The sequence below is a fragment of the Petaurus breviceps genome, unplaced genomic scaffold (assembly GCF_028583685.1).
Source record: "Petaurus breviceps papuanus isolate PSGF00001 unplaced genomic scaffold, PetGlider_PUasm1.0 181, whole genome shotgun sequence".
NCBI classification, from domain to species: domain Eukaryota; kingdom Metazoa; phylum Chordata; class Mammalia; order Diprotodontia; family Petauridae; genus Petaurus; species Petaurus breviceps.
Genome location: NW_027185784.1, coordinates 9324949 through 9343992, shown reverse-complemented (window position 1 = coordinate 9343992; position 19044 = coordinate 9324949). Strand labels below are relative to the sequence as shown.

Sequence of the window (19044 nt, the reverse complement as noted above, 5' to 3'; positions counted from 1 at the left end):
AGAAACAGAGAGAGACATAGAAACAGAGAGAGATAGAGATAGAGACACAGAGAGAGACAGAGAGACAGAGAGACAGAGAGAGAGAGAGAGACAGAGACACAGAGAGAGAGAATAAAAGAAGAGAGCCCATGACAAGTCAGCAACTTGTCTTCTTTGAAATTCCTAGGGCACTGAGAAGATAGTGACTTACCTAGAAATTCTATTATACCACACTACCTTTTGAGCTTACAATCTACTAAAACCATACATGCTATTTTTTTCTTTTGCCACAAATTGTTAATCAGTCACATCTTCTCAATCCAGCATTTCTCATTGTGGCATTTCCAATGCTGCATTTTTTAAACCTAACATGGGATTTTACATTTGTTCCTATTAAATTTATCTTATTAAACTCAGCATATTATTCCAATTTATTCATATCCTTTTGGATCCAAATCCTGTCTTTCGATCAATCAATCAGCATTTATTAAGTCTTATTATGTGCTAGACACTGTACTAATTACTAGGGTTACAAACTAAAGACCAGTACAGTCTTTGCCCTTTAACAGCTTACATTCTAAAATGTGAGAAACCCTGAAGATAAATAGATACCTATTAGAAGCATACAGATTATATGGAAGGTGCAGTCTCTCTACTTTATGTCACTTGTGAATTTGAAAAGCATGCTATTTTTGTCTTTTCTATTTCTGTCAAGGTCACCACTGTCCTTCCAGTGACTAAATTTGCATCTTTCTCGTCATCCTCCCTCACTCCTTATATCCAATCAGACATGTCAAGTCTTGTCAGCCCTACCACCCCAACATCTCTTGTATCCACCAGCTTTCCTCTTTTCATATCCACTATTCTAGTTCAGGTCCTTATCAGTTCTCACCACCTGGACTTTTACAAGAGTCTCCTAATTGGCCTCCCTACATTCATTGTCTCCCCTTTCTGATCTATCTTCCCTGTGGCTGCCAAACTGATATCTCTACAGAGCAGCTATGGAAATATAAATATTCACTTAAGATATTCCACATGCTTCCAATTGCTTCTAGGATAAAGTGTGACATCTAATGCTCATCAAAGATTCTGCCCTACCCTTCCAACCTTATTATTTCAATCAACTCACATTATCCCCTTCACCTAGTAGTCTATATTCCAGGAAAACTGGACTATTTTCACTCCTCATATAAGACTTTCAATCTCTTATTTCAGTGATCCACTCCCTCCTAATGTCCATATCTTCAGATCCCTGTTGTTCCAATTCTATCTGACCCCACTGATTTGGTCTCTGGGGCTTTCTGTACAGGGATACTGGAGAGGTCTGTCATTTCCTTCTCTCATGTGTCCCTGTTCTTTACAGATGAGGAACTGAGGCAAGCAGAGGTTAAGTAACTTGTCCAGGGTGACAAAGCTAGTAAGTGTCTGAGGCTGGATCTGAACTCAGGTCATTCTGACTCCAGGGCTGGTGCTCTACTCACAGTGCCACCTAGACACCCTTCCATTTCTGAAGTACCTAAGCACAGTGCCTAGTGCATAAAAGATGAAAAAAAGTTTTAAGTTACAGTACAGATGATAATGGATTTGGAAACAAAGCATCTGAGTTCCAATCCTATGCCAGTTATTACCTGAGTGACTTTGGACAAATTTATTTAGACCCTTGGGGCTGCAGGTTTGTTTTTCCATCTGCAAAGTTTGAACCAGATGCCCTCTAAGGTCCCTTCTGCCTCTAATTCTGTGATTCTACATTTACTGAACACTTGCTCAGTCATTGAAATTACTGACAAAACTGTTGGACAAAACAGGCCCAAGGCCTTCTGATCTTGTCCTAACAACTAAATCCAGATTCCATATGTATAGTTATTGTTGCTTGTAATAAGGTGAGACCTGGTGAAATCTGCAAAGCCTTACTGAATTATTCTGGTTTATTGTAGTGAATATTGACTTCCATTTCAATTTCCAAAGTGATGTCGAGCATTCATAAAGAGTAGTCTCCTTTCATGTATTTTTAAAAGTCTAGTGCTCTTTCAGGGGATGCCACACAAAATCAATGATTTCATCAACATATTAACCCTTGGAAGAATCCATCATCAGAGTCACAGAAGGGCCTTCAATATAGTAAGTAGGGTCACTGAAGGATGTCAGCAAAATCAATACAAAATCTGATGGCTTTATTTCTTCATGTTGATAAAGAGCCCTCATGTTGCTTGTGCCACATTTTCTAGGGTCTTATGAAATTTTTTTTATATGAAAGAATGCCACCTTTCAGTGATAGCTGATTATAGTATGAACCTTTTACAAGGAAAATCACAAACTATCACAGAAAGAAGGAGCATTTTTCAGATGGGGAAAAGGAGGAGCAAGAGAGTCATTGACCTGCCTTATGAATATGGAAATCAGAGTCCAGGAGGGTCAGTGACTTGCCCATAGTCCCAAAGTTAGTGAATCTCAAGCCCTAATTTAAACTCAGATTTTCCAACCACCCCCTCCCCAACCTAGAACTCTATTCTTTTGGCAACACCATTTACTCCAAATAAAACAGCCACAAAATCTTCAAATAGAAATAAGATGTACTTAGCATTTTAGCATTTTGTTATAGACATTTCTAAAAGTAAAACTGTGGTACACTAGAATTTCAATATGCCTTATAGGATCATATATATCCATGACTCCATACATCAATAATTAAAAAGAAAGAAAGAAATTGAATTGATAACCCTGCAGGAAACTATTAAAGGTAAAGAAGTTAGACTTAGAGTATACTTGGAGCCGTAAACCCATTTCTTATGCTTTCAGCATTCCCATGTATTAGGATTCAAGAGATCAATTTCTTAATTAGACAATTTAGAGTGTGAACTTTAGAAATTTGATATTAATTACCAAAATGAACACAAATAGCTGCTAGGCATCAGTTCTTTTTCCATGAATCTTATACAAAACCAAAACAATAATCCAAGTCAGTTAATTTATTCAATCTCCAAGTCAATTCAATATTCTAAAAAATCTATTGGTTCAAATATAATGGTTTGAATTTGCTATTTCATTGAATTGTTTGTTTAATTCTAACTAAATGGTTTCTCTAGTTTCCTTGTAAAATAATAGCCTAAATATCAACCTTTGTTAAATAAATCCTCTTTTCATCTTATAATATTCTAAATGGATTATATTATGTATCATATATCCTATAATGTTCTAATTGAGTTACATTGTGGAAGCTCAGTGACATAGTTCTGGGCCAGGAGTCAGGAAGACTTGAGTTTAAATTTTAAATGTTACCTCAGACACTTACTAGTTTAGTGAACCTGGGCAAGTCACTTAACTTCTGCCTCAGTTTCCTAATCTGTAAAATGAAGATGATAATAATAGAATCTATCTCCCAGGGTTGTGAGGATCAAACAAAATATTTGTAAAGCATTTTGTAAACCTAAAAGTGCCAGCTATTATTATATTTTAGCAAAAATAATTTGAATTTTGTTGTTGTTATCTTTGTTGTTGAGTCATTTTTCACTCTTATTCAACTCTTCATGACCCCTTTTGGGTTTTTTTTTGGAGGGGGATAGATACTGGAGTGGTTTGCTATTGCCTTTTCTGGCTTGTTTTATAGATGAGGAAACAGAGACAAACAGAATTAAGTGACTTGCCCCATATCATATAACTAGTAAGTGTCTTGAGTCAGAAGGATGAATCTTTCTGACTCCAGGTCTGGTGCTCTATCCATGGTGCCACCTAGCTGCCCCATTGCTGCCTTGAGACTAAATATCAAGTAAATTCCATTCAAATCAACACATATCTCAGGGGATACTTTTGGTCATGTAGAATGTTGAGGTAGTAGCAAACATAATGTCCTTGTCCTGGGAAGTCAGTCAGCCAGCCAGATGGTCAGCAACAACTTATTAAATACTATGGGCCTGGTGCTAGGCTAGGCAGCCAGTGAAAGGCAAAAATATGGTCCCTGTCTTTAAGCAGCTTACATTCTATTGGTGGATATCACACACAAATAACAATGTGTATGGAGGACACATAGAGTGAAATGGAAGATTTTCTCAGAAAGTTTAAATTCTATTTGATATGTTTCTTCAGCTGGCCCTGCTGAAAGGAATGGCATGTTTTAAAATACAAGAAAATGATCCAGTGTATAAATATTTTAGAACAAGAAGAGAAAGAAACTTAATATCATTGTAAAATACTGGTTGTGTATGAAAATATATTTCATTTTAGAATTTGCCTTTCAAACCATAAAGTGAAAATATGTAATACTTTAGTGGTATGAAAACAGCTTCAATCTTTTTTTTCCTCCTTCAGGAAAAAGAGAATTTGCTTTAATCAAAAAGTTTCTGTAGTACAAATGGCCAAAACAATTTGTGTACATGAAGCCACAGAGAATGTAATATAAAGAGCTTCAGAATGTGTCAGTACCAGCCTTAATTATTCATAGGAAGCACATCTGGTTTCTTTTTCCACTTGCTAACATCATTTAGACAAAAAAAATAGAGGGTTACTGTTATAGTGTTCTAGGGACTGAACTACTTGACCAGGGAATTGTAAATGTGTCTTTTTGACATTTTTATTGGAGGATGATCATGGAAAGAAATTATACATACAAACTCAGAAATAGTGAGAAAGGTGCACTCATATTAGTGCTACTTCTTTGTCTCAGGAATTGATATTATGGTAGAAGGACTTGGGAAACACTAGTTGCATCTGGTAATGTAGGATCACAAATATTGTACATCTAAGCTTATGGGCCCAAATAGACAATTGGCCTTCATAGCTCTGTCTCCTATTGTTTTGAAGGGAGGTAGGTCACACATACAAATTAACAAATACATAAATGAATTGGTGATGGAGGCAGCTATGTTGTGCAATAGATAGGAACACTGGACCTGGAGTGAGGGAGACCTAAATTCAAATCCAATCACTGACATTGACTAGCTCTGTGACCTTGGGCAAGTCACTTAACCTCTATCTGTTAGCCTCTCAGTTCCTTTAACTGTAAAATGGAGATAATGATAGTATGTGCTTCATAGAATTATTGTGAAAATCATTAGTAAAGAGCTTAGCAAAGTGCCTGACACATAGTAGGTGCTGCTATAAAATTGATGATAATAATGATGATGATTATAGTACTGCTTCCATGAATACACTCCAAAATACATTAATGGTACAATGGAAAGAATGCTGGATTAGGAACTAGAGAGCCTGGATTTTTATTCCATCTCTGCTTACTGTGTGAGCCTGAGCAAGTCACTTATGAACCTGTTTCATTATCTATAAAAATTAGGGGCTGCATTAGATAGCCTCTGAGGTCTCATCCATTTCTAGATCTTAGATCTTATGAGCCTGTGACCACTTTGGTCCAAAAGTTTCTTGTCACTGTCAAGTTTTTGCACTTATCTCTTGTAAGTACTTATATCCTCCTTAGAGAAGAACGTGCCAGTGACCTTTCTTTAGTGTTTTTTTTAAACATTCTCTTGTTACTGGTACAACCCCAACATTGTCCATCTGCCATTCCTTATTCTTTCTACATAAGTGGCCCACCTTGTTTCCAAACCAAAATCTCCATATTTCCATAATCATATGCTTAATGAGAAACAATGTGATATACAGGATAGAGAGCTTATCTCATAATTGGGAAGACTTGAGCTTAAATCTCACAGATGACACACACTTGGTCTGTGATCCTGGTGAAGCCACTTAAACTCTTTGTGCTCCTGAGATCTTTGAGAGATCGTAATTTGCAGAACATTTACCAGTCATCATTGATGGAGGCAGGATTCCTCAAATTAGAGAGCTAAATAAAAGAAAATCCCTTATATCATTTTTTGTATATTGGTCGTCACTAGAAATTGCTGCCATCTTTTTTATACTCATTTGATGTTTTTCTAATTTCCAAACATTCTTTGGAGACTGTGATGTAGCATGATTTTCAGTCACATAGCATCTCATAAAGATGAATGTTAGAAACTTTATATATTTGTATATGTATCTGTGAGGGAGCAATCTGAGATCATTAAAAACAAAACATAATTTCTCAAATATATTCCAGCCCTTTATCTTTTTACTGTTCACTTCAGAGCTCACTAAAGCCTTCCTAATTACTAATAAAAATAACTATAATACAGAGCAACATGTATTTATGTAAGCAAGATGGAAATAAAGTATAGTGTGGCCAGAGGAACTGAGGAATTAGAAAATAAAGCTTCCTAGAAAAGGTGTTTGATATAGTTAACTTTTAAAAGATAGGTAAGAATTCAATAGATTTTATATTCATGGGGGAGTCAGTGAAGAGAGGGTGTTTTCCAGGCATGGGAGACAATTTAATATACAATGATTCTTTATCTAATTTACAGAATGGGAATACCATCTGTGCTCTCTCCTTACAAGTAAATATTGAAGCAATGGGAAAACCACCTATGCCTAGTTTTTATTAAACAGTTTGTGTTAAAGGGGTGGTACTTTAATAATCTCAAAGGTAGTCATTCTCCCATGGATCAGGCATATATGTGGATATTTCAAAAAATTATATCCTATTTACAATGCAAGTAAATATTGGCTGTATAATGCCAAGAAAACTAAAGAAATCTAACTCAGTTCTTCAGTAAAGCTGTGAATTATAAAATGTCTCCATATTATTATTGATTAAAATGTCATTCTACAATATGTGGTATGTATTCTCAATGTAATATAGATATTATCAGCATCATTTTATATTTTGAGATATTCATAGCTGTTTAGTTTCCTGGTCGCCATAGCACCATAATGTATTGCTATGTATTTTACTGGCCAATTATTCATTGATGGTTGTGTAATTACTAAGAAAACAGATCCATAAGAAAGAAATGATTTGCTATCTTTCCCTTCCAACCCCATTCATAAATCATTGTCTGGAATGAGTGGAGGTTTTCCCACTGTAGTGCTGTAGCTAGTGGGCTGTGGCATTTTCAGGGTTTTGAATACTTCAGACACAGAAATATGTGCTTCAGTGGAGTTGGCTATATCATACAGAATGATAGAATTTTTGAGCTGAAAGGGACCTCAGAGACTGAGCTGACATATACTAAGTCTGCAAAGATGAACATAAGTATTCTGTGTGACATTGAGAGAAGGCACATCACTGAAACATCCAGCAATGAGGTAGGACAAAGGCATCCTCTTCAGGATGAACATATAGGAGGGAATGAGTGATGACTCCAAGCAGCTGTGCAACAGATGTTGTAGCTTAATGTCCTTACTAAGTTCAGTTTGGCGTCAAAAAATCAAATGAGTTAATATATGTAAAGTATTTTGCAAACGTGGAAATACTACGCCACCTATTATTAACTTTTGTTATCTGAAGCTGTCTTCAACCTGCTTTTCCTTCCTTATTATTTTCACAAACTCTGTAGTTCAGCTAAGTTGTTCTTATTGTGTCTCATACATGACAACCTGATTTCTATCTCTGTGTTTTGGCATTGACAGAGTTGCCATGTCTGCAATGTCCTCCCTCCGCATCTTCATTGCTTAGACTACCTAAGTTTCCTTCAAGAATTAGTCCAATTCTCATCTACATGAAGTTTTTCCTAATTTCCTCAACAACTAGTGCTCTTTCTCCCCAAATTTCTCTCTCTCAGTTTTGCTTGTAGCTCCATTGGTACTTGATGTCTTTTGGCATTGAATTCCTAGCACTACACACATTGTAGGTGCATAAGAGTGCCTTGAAGGAACAGGCTGTATCAACTGATGCAGGGCGTAGGCACATACTAGCAATAATAGCATAAATATTTATACTTTAACTAAAAGTGTATGTGCTCACAATTATTTGTGTTTAAAGCACATTTGCCCAGATAGGAGATATTTTAGTAAATTATTAAAATTACAAAAAATGTAAAAATAACTTATCATCAATTGATAACAAGTGATGGTGTGGTCCTTCTAATACAAATCCTTGTTGAATGATAATCAAGAAGCAACTTCACCTTTTTCTCTTTAATAATTAACATTAGTCATATTTGATTTTATCCTATCTAAAATCTATAAATATTTATTAGTTTCCTTTTGTGAAAGTAAATCTTAAAACATCGTAATGTCAAAGGCTGTTGGCGACCCAAAGGACAACAGAAAAGTATATGGTAGGTGAAATTAGGCCATGATATATTGACAACAATGTTACTCTGTAATAACTGGCATAAAATATATCTTTTAGAAAAGGATTAGGAAAGACTGTGGGCAAGTTAAATAGTCAGAGGAAGAGTAGTAGATAGATGGCTCATGTCCTGCACTAGTCTCTGTGAAATGTCAAAATGTCAAAAGACTTAAAGACAGCATGTTAGAGAGAAAAGTTCACAAGACTTGCCATCTCAAAGACCTGGATTTGAATTCTGTTTCTTAGCTGTTGGGACTGTGGCAAGTCATCTAACCTCCCTGGGACTTGGTTTCCTCATCTGCAAAGTGAGGGGCTTAGATCTGATGATTTCTAAAGTCCTTTCCTGCTCTAAATCTATAAGAGACGAAAGTCTTCAGCATATTGGAAGCCATAAGATGAAAAATTTTACAAATGATTTTACTAAACCAAGGCTCAGAAAATCTAAGTGATTTGTGTAAGGTTATAGAGGCAGTACTCATCAGAGGTGGGGTTTAAACTGAGGTTCTCTCATTCCAGAGCCAGTGTTCTTTCCACTGTGCCACACTATATCTTTTGTATGAGATATGTGAGGGAATATAGAGAAGAATCATACTGAACAAGAAGGCACAAGTTTCTACCAATGGTGGGAATTTCTAATTAGATGAGACTGCAGATCTATTGAAGTATCATAGTATAGTATATAAGAGATACTGAACTATGATTGTAGGAGCATACATAGAATTAATAGATCTGTAGCTGGAAGGGACCATAGAGACTAATCTTCCCATTTTGCAGATGAGGAAAATGAAGCCCAAGGAGGTCAAGGATTTGCCAGTGTAATAGAGCTAGTAAGTTTCAGACATGGGATTTGAAAACGGATGCTCTGGAAAAAATACAAAGGTTAGATAAAATAGGAACTGTCATCATTTTCATGGAGCTTCTATGATAATCAGATGAACTGTCATGTACAGCTATTTAAAATATAGATAGTATATGAGCTCATGAGAGGTGTAAGTAATGTGCTATGGGAAACCAGAGAGAAAAAGAGTCATCACGGGCTAGGGGGATCCTGAGGGAGGTGCCAGTTAAGATGGATTTTAAGGAGTGGTGAGAATTCAACAGGTCATGAAGAAGGGCATATCAGAAAGAAAATAATGACCTTTGTTAGAGCAAGTAAGGGTAATATCTGACCAGGTACTAGAGATGATACAGGGGAAAAAAAAAGTGTAAAAAAGAGTTTGCGGAGTGAACAAAGGTCATTTTATTTATGACCTTGGCTGCTGGAGTTCATAGCTATGAAGTGAGGACTGGTTTTCCCCAAGGAAACACTTAGAGTTGGTTTTTGTACTCAATTAGTTCACAAAATTGCATAATGATTATCATGCTTCCATTCACTGATGTAAGGTAACTTAATGAAAACTGCTAGTTTTTCTCATAAGAATTCATATAGTCTGACCAGCAAAAGTATAGTTGGGTTTCTATCAGAAGTCTTAAGATTTTTATATATTTTCAATTTCCTTCCACTCCCTTAAAAAATGTAGAATGCCAGTAACATCCCAAAGTGTTCATGGGAACATGGAAGCCACATATGACTTAGAGGCAGCTTGGTATAGAGGTAGAGCCCTGGACTTGCAATCAGGAATCCTTCTCCTCTACCTCACCCCACTGATTAAATCATGGATCTTATATAGATTCAAGTAATAATGACCATATTCTTGAATACAATATCAGTTTATCTTTCCAATAATTTTTAGTGATTTTTTTGGTGACAGTAGATTTCATTTTTTTACTATTACAATGATACATGTATAATACTACATTTTTAATTGAGTGAGAATTGGGAGAACAGGGATACATATACATATATGTATATGCATACATTTATATTTGTATATATACATATATAAATGTATATGTACATATATATACACACATGACACACATATATACACACTCCATATATATATGGAGAGAGAGAGAGATGAAATGGAGAGAACAGTCCTCATAGCTTCTCTTACATTGAGCTCCTTCTTATATGGTAGCTAGGTGACTCAGCCTGGAGTCAGGATGTTTCATCTTCCTGCATTCAAATGTGGCTTCAGACACTTACTAGCTGTGTGACTCTGGGCAAGTCACTTAATTAACCTTGTCTGCAGTAAATTTCCTTACCTGTAAAATGAGTTGGAGAAGGAAATTCAAACTACTCCCATATCTTTGCCAAGAAAACCCCAAATGGAGTCACTAAGAGTTGAACAGGATTGAAAAAAAAAGTTTGAACAACAATTTATGCTAATCAACATTTACAAAGGCCTTTAAATTGACAAAAACACCCCACCCCCCATTCGGAGTTTGGTAATAAAAGTATTATCTAATTTTCTTCTCCACCCTCTTTTGAGTAAAGTGAGACTCAAAAAGTTTAAGTCTTTCTCAAAGTCACTTGGCAGTTGTCAGTGATGGAACTTGAATTCAGGTTCATGTCTAGGATTCTCTCCATTACAGCAATTTGCAGAGGTAAAATGAGATCATGTGTACAATATGCTTATAAGAAGTGCCCCGTGGATGTCAGCTATAGCCATACAGCAATGTATATGGTGGGGGTCAAGATCTTGCTTGACCAACTGTTCTAATTTTGTTCTTCTCCTTGAAGATATTGCCAAGTAACAGAATGGCTACAGGTCTGGGAATCAAGTCAAGAAGACATGGGTTTGATTCCTGCCTAGCTATGTGATTCTGGGTAAATCATTTCACCACTCAGCATCAATCTCCTCATCTCTAAAATGGGAATACACTAACACCTACCTTGTAAAGTTGCTGTGACTTCTCTAAACTGAGTGTAATTCTTAATAGTAAGCCTAGGAAACAGAAGCAGGAAAACTGTATACACAATGACTAATGATGCAAATGGAAACAATGGAAATTGAGTGTTACAAAATTATAATGTTCTCAAAGAAGAGATATGAGATGCACCTCCCTTTGCTTCTTCACCGAGGTGAAGGCCTTTTGATAGGTTGGTTATTATTACTGAGTTGTTCCCCACTCCTCCCTTTACCACGCCCCCACCCATTTAAAATTTTTTTGTTGTTGTGTTCTTCTCTGGCATGGATAGGAGTGGAAGCATACATTGGGAATGCAGATGATGTAAAATGAAAATTTGTCAATATAATTTTACATTTAAACAAAGCAATAAGCCTAAAGATATGAAGCACATATGTTCCTGTAAATAGTAGAGAACTGGATCCCTCCTCTGTGGCTTGACTGAACCTATCTTGACACAAGGCCATGTGTGTATGCAAGAGAGAGAAGATTACTGCTTGCCTGCCAGGAAAGACCTGATGGGAAAGTGAAGAGCATGGCATCTGCTTGTCACTTAGCTGCCCAGGATAGGGGAGAACCCTATGAAAAAGTGGAAAGAGGAAGGGGAAGGTGGGAGAGAGGAGGGGAGGGAAAGAGAGAGATGGGAAAGGGAGAGTGATTCTTCATAAGAAGGTGTTGTGAAGTATTATTTTTTACATCTGATTTAGTCACCTCACATATCAGGCTGCTTCTTGCTAAAATCTCTTTTTGCTTCTCAGCTCTCAAGGATTCGAGCCATACTGTACCATCTTCATTCCAATCTCAAGGTCATAATTTTCAGTGACTTTTTTGCTTTGCTTCTGACTTGCTGGATTTTGCCACCATGAATCAGCTGCTAGTTCATCCTGGAACTTCCTCCTCACCTTGTAACATTCATCCATCCCTGCAAACTTCTCAACCTTGAACCTGGAACTTCCCTCCCCTAGGCTACTTCACTTATTGTTGAATTCTTCCCAGCACCTCTATTTGGGAGGTGAGGCCAAAGCTGGTCAACCTTCATATCCTTCCCTGGCTCCATCTCTTATTTTCTGGATTTTGTTACCAAGCCCACAACATGCATACCTTTCTTCTCACCCACTTTTCAGCTCCCTTTTGTTGGTCATCTTCCCTCATTAAAATGGAAACTCCTCAAGGGCAGACTGTCTTTTTGCTTATATTTATATCCCATGCATATACTGCAGTGCCTGGGGAATAGTACAAGCTATTAGATTAGTAAGTGCTATTCTTTGCCTTAATACATACTTGTAGCATTGCTTGGATGCCTTACAGCCAATGCGTGAGTTCAAGTCAGGAGAGAACTCTGCAGTGAGTACTTGAAATGCGGATTCCATTAGCCCTGGAATATGTTGGGGTGGGGGTGCAGGGGTGCTTGTTAAGGTGTGAACTGAAATAGACGATCATTTTGAAAGCTTTCCAATTGAGATTATGCAATTATTATAGAATGTATTCTTTTATGTCTTATTTCCTTAGCAAGGTTTGTTGCTAACTCATTTTGTGGCTGCTGTTCACTAGCAATGTGTACTTTTAAAATGCATTACTTAAATTACATCTAATCATTGAACATTCATTTCTCTTTCTTTTAACCAAATATTAAATGTTTCCATATCTATTTTGTCATTTTTCTTGGATGGAGTTTTATTTAAATCTCTTGATTCATCTGCTTTGCTGAGATGTGTCTTCCTGACAAATGGGTCTTCTTCTTGTTTTTGTTGTAAAGATTCATTTTGCTTATTTAAGAACCATACAGGCAATTATGGGTTGTATTTCTATGTCTCAAATAGATCATTCAATAAAGATGAAACTTTACATCCATAAAATGCCTTTAATATCAGCATCAAAAAGTCATTTTATCTGAGGGAGCACTATTGTCATCTCAATCTTATGATGGAGAAAATCAAGGAGGATTTTTAATGACTTACCTGTTGGTCCATTAAATCTGTAATGACATCAGACTATGATTTTCTTATCCTTTCCCTTTTTTTCCCCTTATATGTACCGATACAATCAACAAACTTTGCTGTTTTTAAGAAAAAAGCATGTAAATTATGAATGAACTTTTCCTTGGTATGACAATGAAAAGGTTATTAAAAACAAAACAAAAGAAAAAACACAACAACAAAGGGAATGTGATATAGTAAAGGACTGAACTTAAAATCAGGAAGACCTGAGTTCAAGGCCTGCCTACTACAATATTTCCAGACAAGTTTCTAAGACTATGCAGTGATAAAGGGAGTTTGAAAAATTCCCTACGTGTATGAAATCATAGATCTGAAGCAAAAACAAATAACACAAAACACAAAGACAAACAAAAAGACAAATCAGAGACATAGATCCGAGGTAGCTATCTGTCTGCTCAGAGCTGAATGGGCTAGCTACACTTTTGTGGGATTCAAGGTTCGGTTCTTATATTTAATTAAAAAAAAATTCACCTAGAGTGATCAGACTGTGGCAATAATGATTCATTCTAGTACTAAGCTCTGTGAATCTTAGTTTCATTTTCAGAGGATATCATTTTCTGATCTAGTCCCCAAATTCTGGACTCATGCACTGACAACACTCAGGTTCCATGAAAACATACTTTAAAAAAAAAATAGTAAGCTCTAAAATTAAAAAGTTTTGAAAGGTAATTTCTTTGATGGAATTAGAAGGGTGTATAATTAATTTTAAGTATAATCATCCTGGATTCCTATTTCCTATTTTACTTTCAAACGTTTGGTAACCAGAAATATTACTATGATCATAAAAGTAAGAAGAGTAAGTCAGATCTAGTGCTTAAAGATTTGCAAAGTGTTATAAAATGCTTATGAGAAAGTACCGGAAGTGATTATTAAATGGGTCAGGGGTCTTTTGGCTCTCAGACTGAAACAGTAGGTTAGTTCTTCACATACTTCTGTATAATGAGAGACAACTATTTCAACCTATTATACCTATTAAGTATATCGTAGCTATTTGAGTTCTAGCTGATTTTTAGAAAAACATGTAATCATCTATTTTGTTAGGTTTTTTTTAGATTTTTTCTTCTATTTCTGGGGGGAAATAACTCACTTCAATGCTGCAAGTTTTTCAAAATTATACACACATATGTATATATATGCACACATATACATATATGCATATACATATATGTGTGTGTGTAAATAATTCCATAACACAACAGCTTTTTAAGATAGATGTTATCATCTCCATTTTGTAGATAAGGAAAATGAGAGAAAGTGTCTAAAGGTAAAATTCAAACCCAGGCCTTCCTGAATTCAAATCTAATATTCTATCTCTTACTTAATAATTTTTATTTTTAGTAGACTAGAATATTTAATCAGGGGGTGGCTAGGTGGTACAGTGAATAGAGCACCAGCCCTGGAGTTAGGAGGACCTGAGTCTGGTCTCAGACACTTAACACTTATTAACCATGTGACCTTGGGCAAGTCACTTAACCCCAATTGCCCTTGCCTTCCCCCCTCCAAAAAGGAAAAAAAAAATAGAATATTTAATTGGAAAATGTTTAGAAAAATAGCATCTCAGATTTTGGGTTTACAAAGTGCTTCCATCAGAAGTCCGTGAACAAGGTAGGACAGGTGGTTTATGTTTAAAGATGAGGCAACAAAGTTTGATGACTGACCCAGGGTGCAGAGCTTAGATTTGAATCCAGCTCCAAATTTGTGTTTTGTTTTGTTTGTCTACTACACACACTGCTGCTTATCTATTAGGGATCTGTAATGTTGGTGATGACACCTGTAGCTATTGAATGTTTCTGCTGTATAGGTCATTGGCATTAATGTTCAACAGACAGAAGGGACAAAGAAGTCAGATTCTTGTGTCCACAGGTAGAAGAAGATGTATAGAAAATCCATGGTCAATGCCAGTCTGTAGATCAATAGAAGACACAAAGAGAGCCAACTAGAAGAGCAATCACCCTTTGTGAGTTAGTTTTAAGAATTTAAATCTTCCCCTGAAGCAAAGGGGGAAACATAATGAGATTTACCACCTAATCTTGAATTAATTCTGATAATGGTTTTGATGATCTGCACAGAGGTGCCAACCTCCCATAAACCATTGACTAGTTTGACCAGACATTCAAAATAGTAATTCCCCTTTAAAAATAGCAGGGCAGTCATGAATGCTAGAGGCCAAGCTTGTGGTTGTGGCTCAGGCACCTGGAAGATAAGCTAAAAAAAAGGAAGATGTTTTTAGAGGTGGTGCCAGAGCCAGCATGAAGTGAAAGCTCTGAACATGGACAGGGTTCAGTTATATAATCTCCAAGATCTCTTTGAGCTTTTGACATATATGACATTAAGACTGGTTGAATATAAACTAATGATGTCATATTTCAAAATATTGTTTTGAGTATGTATAATGCAAAAGCTATTATCTATAAAGAAATGTACACTCTTTTCCTGACGAACATTTTGTTCCCCCTGGAGGTTTCCAGTACTGAATATTTCTTCTATCAAATTTTGTTCACTTAGATTTTAGAGAAATTACCTAATTGTGATATTCACTATTTACTTCGCTATAAAGCAAAATTCTTTCTTGAATACAAAGTCAGACAGATTGTAATGCAAATCATATTGCATAGTCAAAAAGAACCTGCTGTTTCAAAATCATTTTATCTTTGATCACATATAATCACAAACTTTATATCTTTCACCAGAATACTTTTATGGAACAAAATTGTTTATTTTTATTAAAATTCTTTTCCAAATGTTTACAGGCAGTGCTGGCACGCCAGTCACTTTCAATGAAAATGGAGATGCTCCTGGGCGTTACGACATTTTCCAGTATCAGATAAACAACAAGAGTACAGAATATAAAATAATTGGTCACTGGACTAACCAGCTCCACCTAAATGTAAGTATCTGTAGGATGATTAATATCGTTCTGGGTTTTATTTCAGTGGACACTTTGGTGATTAAAAAATCAATTCATAGCCTTACTTTTAAGGTATGTTGTGCATTTTCCCAATTGCTTATGTAATCTATAAAATGCATTGCTTAGCTGGAGAGGCATAACAGATGAAGGGCTTTCCTTAGAGTCTGGAAGGCTAGGTTTAGTTGTATGATTATGGGCAAGTCCTTTCACTTCTTTCTGGTTTTCTAAGACTAAATTACAGACCTCTTCCTAATGTGTATCAATGGGGGAAGTTTATGTGCTAGGACTCTTCTTTACCACGAAGTTACTGTTCTAAACATTAAGCAAAAATATCTGAAAGCTCTTTAGTCTTAAGTCCCCATTCACTACTATATATATCAGGTTACACTAATTTCTGGTTCCTGAAGAAATCACAGTGTTACAGGCCACATATCCAGGCTTATTTTTTTTGAATTGATGACAGTGGAATGTAAATTGTGATTCTTTATTATTATATTTATTCTCAAATATAATTCTCTCTATTTTGAGTGCTTATTAGTTTAATCACCTGCATATGTTGGAGTAGAAATATAGAGGTGTGGGTGGAATGACATTCAACAAAAAGGCTTCAGGGGTTGTGTGTTCACATCAGCTTTACCTAATGTGATGGTAGTCGGTAAAAAAAGTGGGTGAAAGGCCAAAATATTCTTCAAATCTTTTGGCTTATAACATTTTTAATCACCCAACTGCCCTAATATGTAATAAGTCAAGACACATATGGTTGTATAGAATAAAAAGGTGTTGTAAAAGTGCACACATTCACATGATCTTTTTTTGTCATTGCAATGCTGCAGAAACAAAGTGTATACTCTCTTCTAATTAGGGAAAAATAAAGCATGTACTGGCAGTTCCAATTGCAGTCTTACACTTCATTATATAGTGTCCATACTATAGAAACTTTAGGGTCTTTAGAGATGAACAGGAAATCAATAAGGATTTATTAAGTACCTACTATGAGTCAGACAGTGTACTAGGCTCTGGGGAGGCAGACCTTATCCTTGAAGAATGTACTTACTCAGTAAGAATGATGGAGTTTTCTCTTATGATATGATACTTTTAAATCAGTTCAAAACTAACTGGGAAAGGATAATAACCTGTGTATTTCAACCTTAATTTAATGTTTTCCCTTCTACTTGATCTTGAAAGGCCTCTCATAATACAATAATAGTGCTCTTCATTTCCCTAATGGATAATTAAGCAAATTATGAATATCTTAGCTGGAAGGTAAAAAAACAAACAAACAAACAAAAAATAAGGATTGAACAGTAGAATACTGTGAATGATTTAACTCCTGAAATTTTCAATTCATTTATGCTTTGCTTGCATTTGAATACCAATAAAAGATGTTGATTTGGTATTATAATACATTCTTCAGTTCTGCATGTCCAAATATGCTCATTGAAGTGATGTATTTATGCAATGTATTTATCCAGAGTTCTCATCAAAGAAGCTGATGATAAGCAATAACAAAAACAACACTGGAGTATTTACAATTTATTGCTCCTTTGAGATGACTTTACAATAATTATCACAGTACTGCATTCAATAATGCATAAAATCGACTTCCATTCTCAGCCACTGCTGTGTGAAACCACCTCACCACAGCTCCACAGTCGACTGGGTATTTATTGCAGCCTGGAAATGTTTCATCTGTTTGTCTCCCCCTCCACCTCTCCCCTTATCCAGGGACCAAAACCAGGTTCTACCGAAACACAGGCTGTGGCCATGTCTTGTAGTGTACATTCTTGCTGCCATTGTGTGATAATAGCAGCCTTGTGGAAAGAGTATTTTGAAAGCAGACAAATGAAAAATAAAAAGTAAATAGGGCTAAGAAATTGTGACAACTGAATTTTAAAGCAAGAAAGGGATAATGTGACATTTTTCAAACTGATTCATCTGGTACAAACTGGTGGTATATAAAATCAGTTGGGTCTTCACTGCTGCTCAGCAATTCTTCTACTTAACTCTTATAAATTTTATATCTCATTTCCCACAGAAACTATTCCAAGGCTTTCCCTCTCCCTTTAAAGCCTGAACTAAATCCTCTCCCTCCTCTCAACCACACAATACATGTAAAATCAATTACTTTCTCTTCTTCACTGAGAAAACTGAGAACATCCTTCCTCCACTTTTTCTGCTCCCTTCTAACTTCCTCAAAACTCAGCATTATTGACTCCCTTTCATCTTGTCATCACACAAGAAGCAATATTCTTACTCATCCCTAAGGTTTTACCCGTATCTTTGATCCCATTTCCTACTACCTTCAAGATCTAACTCTATCAGTCAAACTCTTTCTTTCACAGACCTCCAATTGCCTCTCTACTGACTACTCATATAACTACCAACATGCTTATACTTATTTATTATTATTTTTCTCTTTTAAAGCTCTTGGCTCTCTATCCATCTACCATTCTATGTCTTTTTCTGTTCACTGCTAAACTTCTTTATGAAATTATCTACCATTGATGTCTCTTCTTGTTAACCACCCAATCTTTCTGCAGCTCTTTACAATCTGGCTTCCATCCATATCACTCTATTGGAAATATTTCCTCAAAAATGACCAGGGACTCTGAAAGATTGATCAATGGAGGGCATGAATAAGGATTGGAGGGCAATTTTCAATTAAGGTTATTTGCCTTTCAATCACTATAGAAATGCTATCTAGAGGGTTTACAAATAGGGAGAATTTTCTTTCTATTTTTAGGTTTAAAAGGGCAAGTTTATATATCCATTTATTTCATGTATTTATTAACTTATTGATTTGTTTTATCCCTACCACTTGAATTTTCTAATTGCATTCACCATTTTAAATTTTAATTTTTTCCCTTTGGGAGCCATCTAGAATATTTCGTCCATATGTCTGTGATAAAAATGTAGAATTTTTCTTATTCTATTCATAACATATCTTAAAAGTATCATTAATAAAGAAACTTTTAAAATGGCAAGAATAGTTGTTGAAAAAACTAAACAGGATATGTGATTTATAACATGTAACTTGTTTGCAAGACGAAATATTTTTGTAAGATATTTATATGTATATATTATATATACACATGCATATTATATATAGTGAACTAGTTCTATCAACTCTGCCAATATTGCTTCTTAGTTTTAAGAAAAGAAACCAAGATCTTAGTGTCAGGAAATACTTTTTAGTGTACTCATAAAATATTTACAGTTTTTGTTTATTTATATATAGGAGTTCT

General features: G+C 35.6%; 1 protein-coding gene across 1 annotated transcript in view; it reads left to right on the top strand.

The window, feature by feature from the left end:
- The window catches only part of LOC138160368 (metabotropic glutamate receptor 8-like), a 759152-nt gene extending 741493 nt beyond the window's left edge, over nt 1-17659 (top strand). Inside the window, exons 7-8 of the mRNA XM_069086985.1 lie at nt 15642-15778; nt 17525-17659. Coding sequence (XP_068943086.1) covers nt 15642-15778; nt 17525-17659 — 272 coding nt within the window. The remainder of the gene's footprint in view (nt 1-15641; nt 15779-17524) is intronic.
- The last annotated feature ends 1385 nt before the right edge of the window (nt 17660-19044 follow it).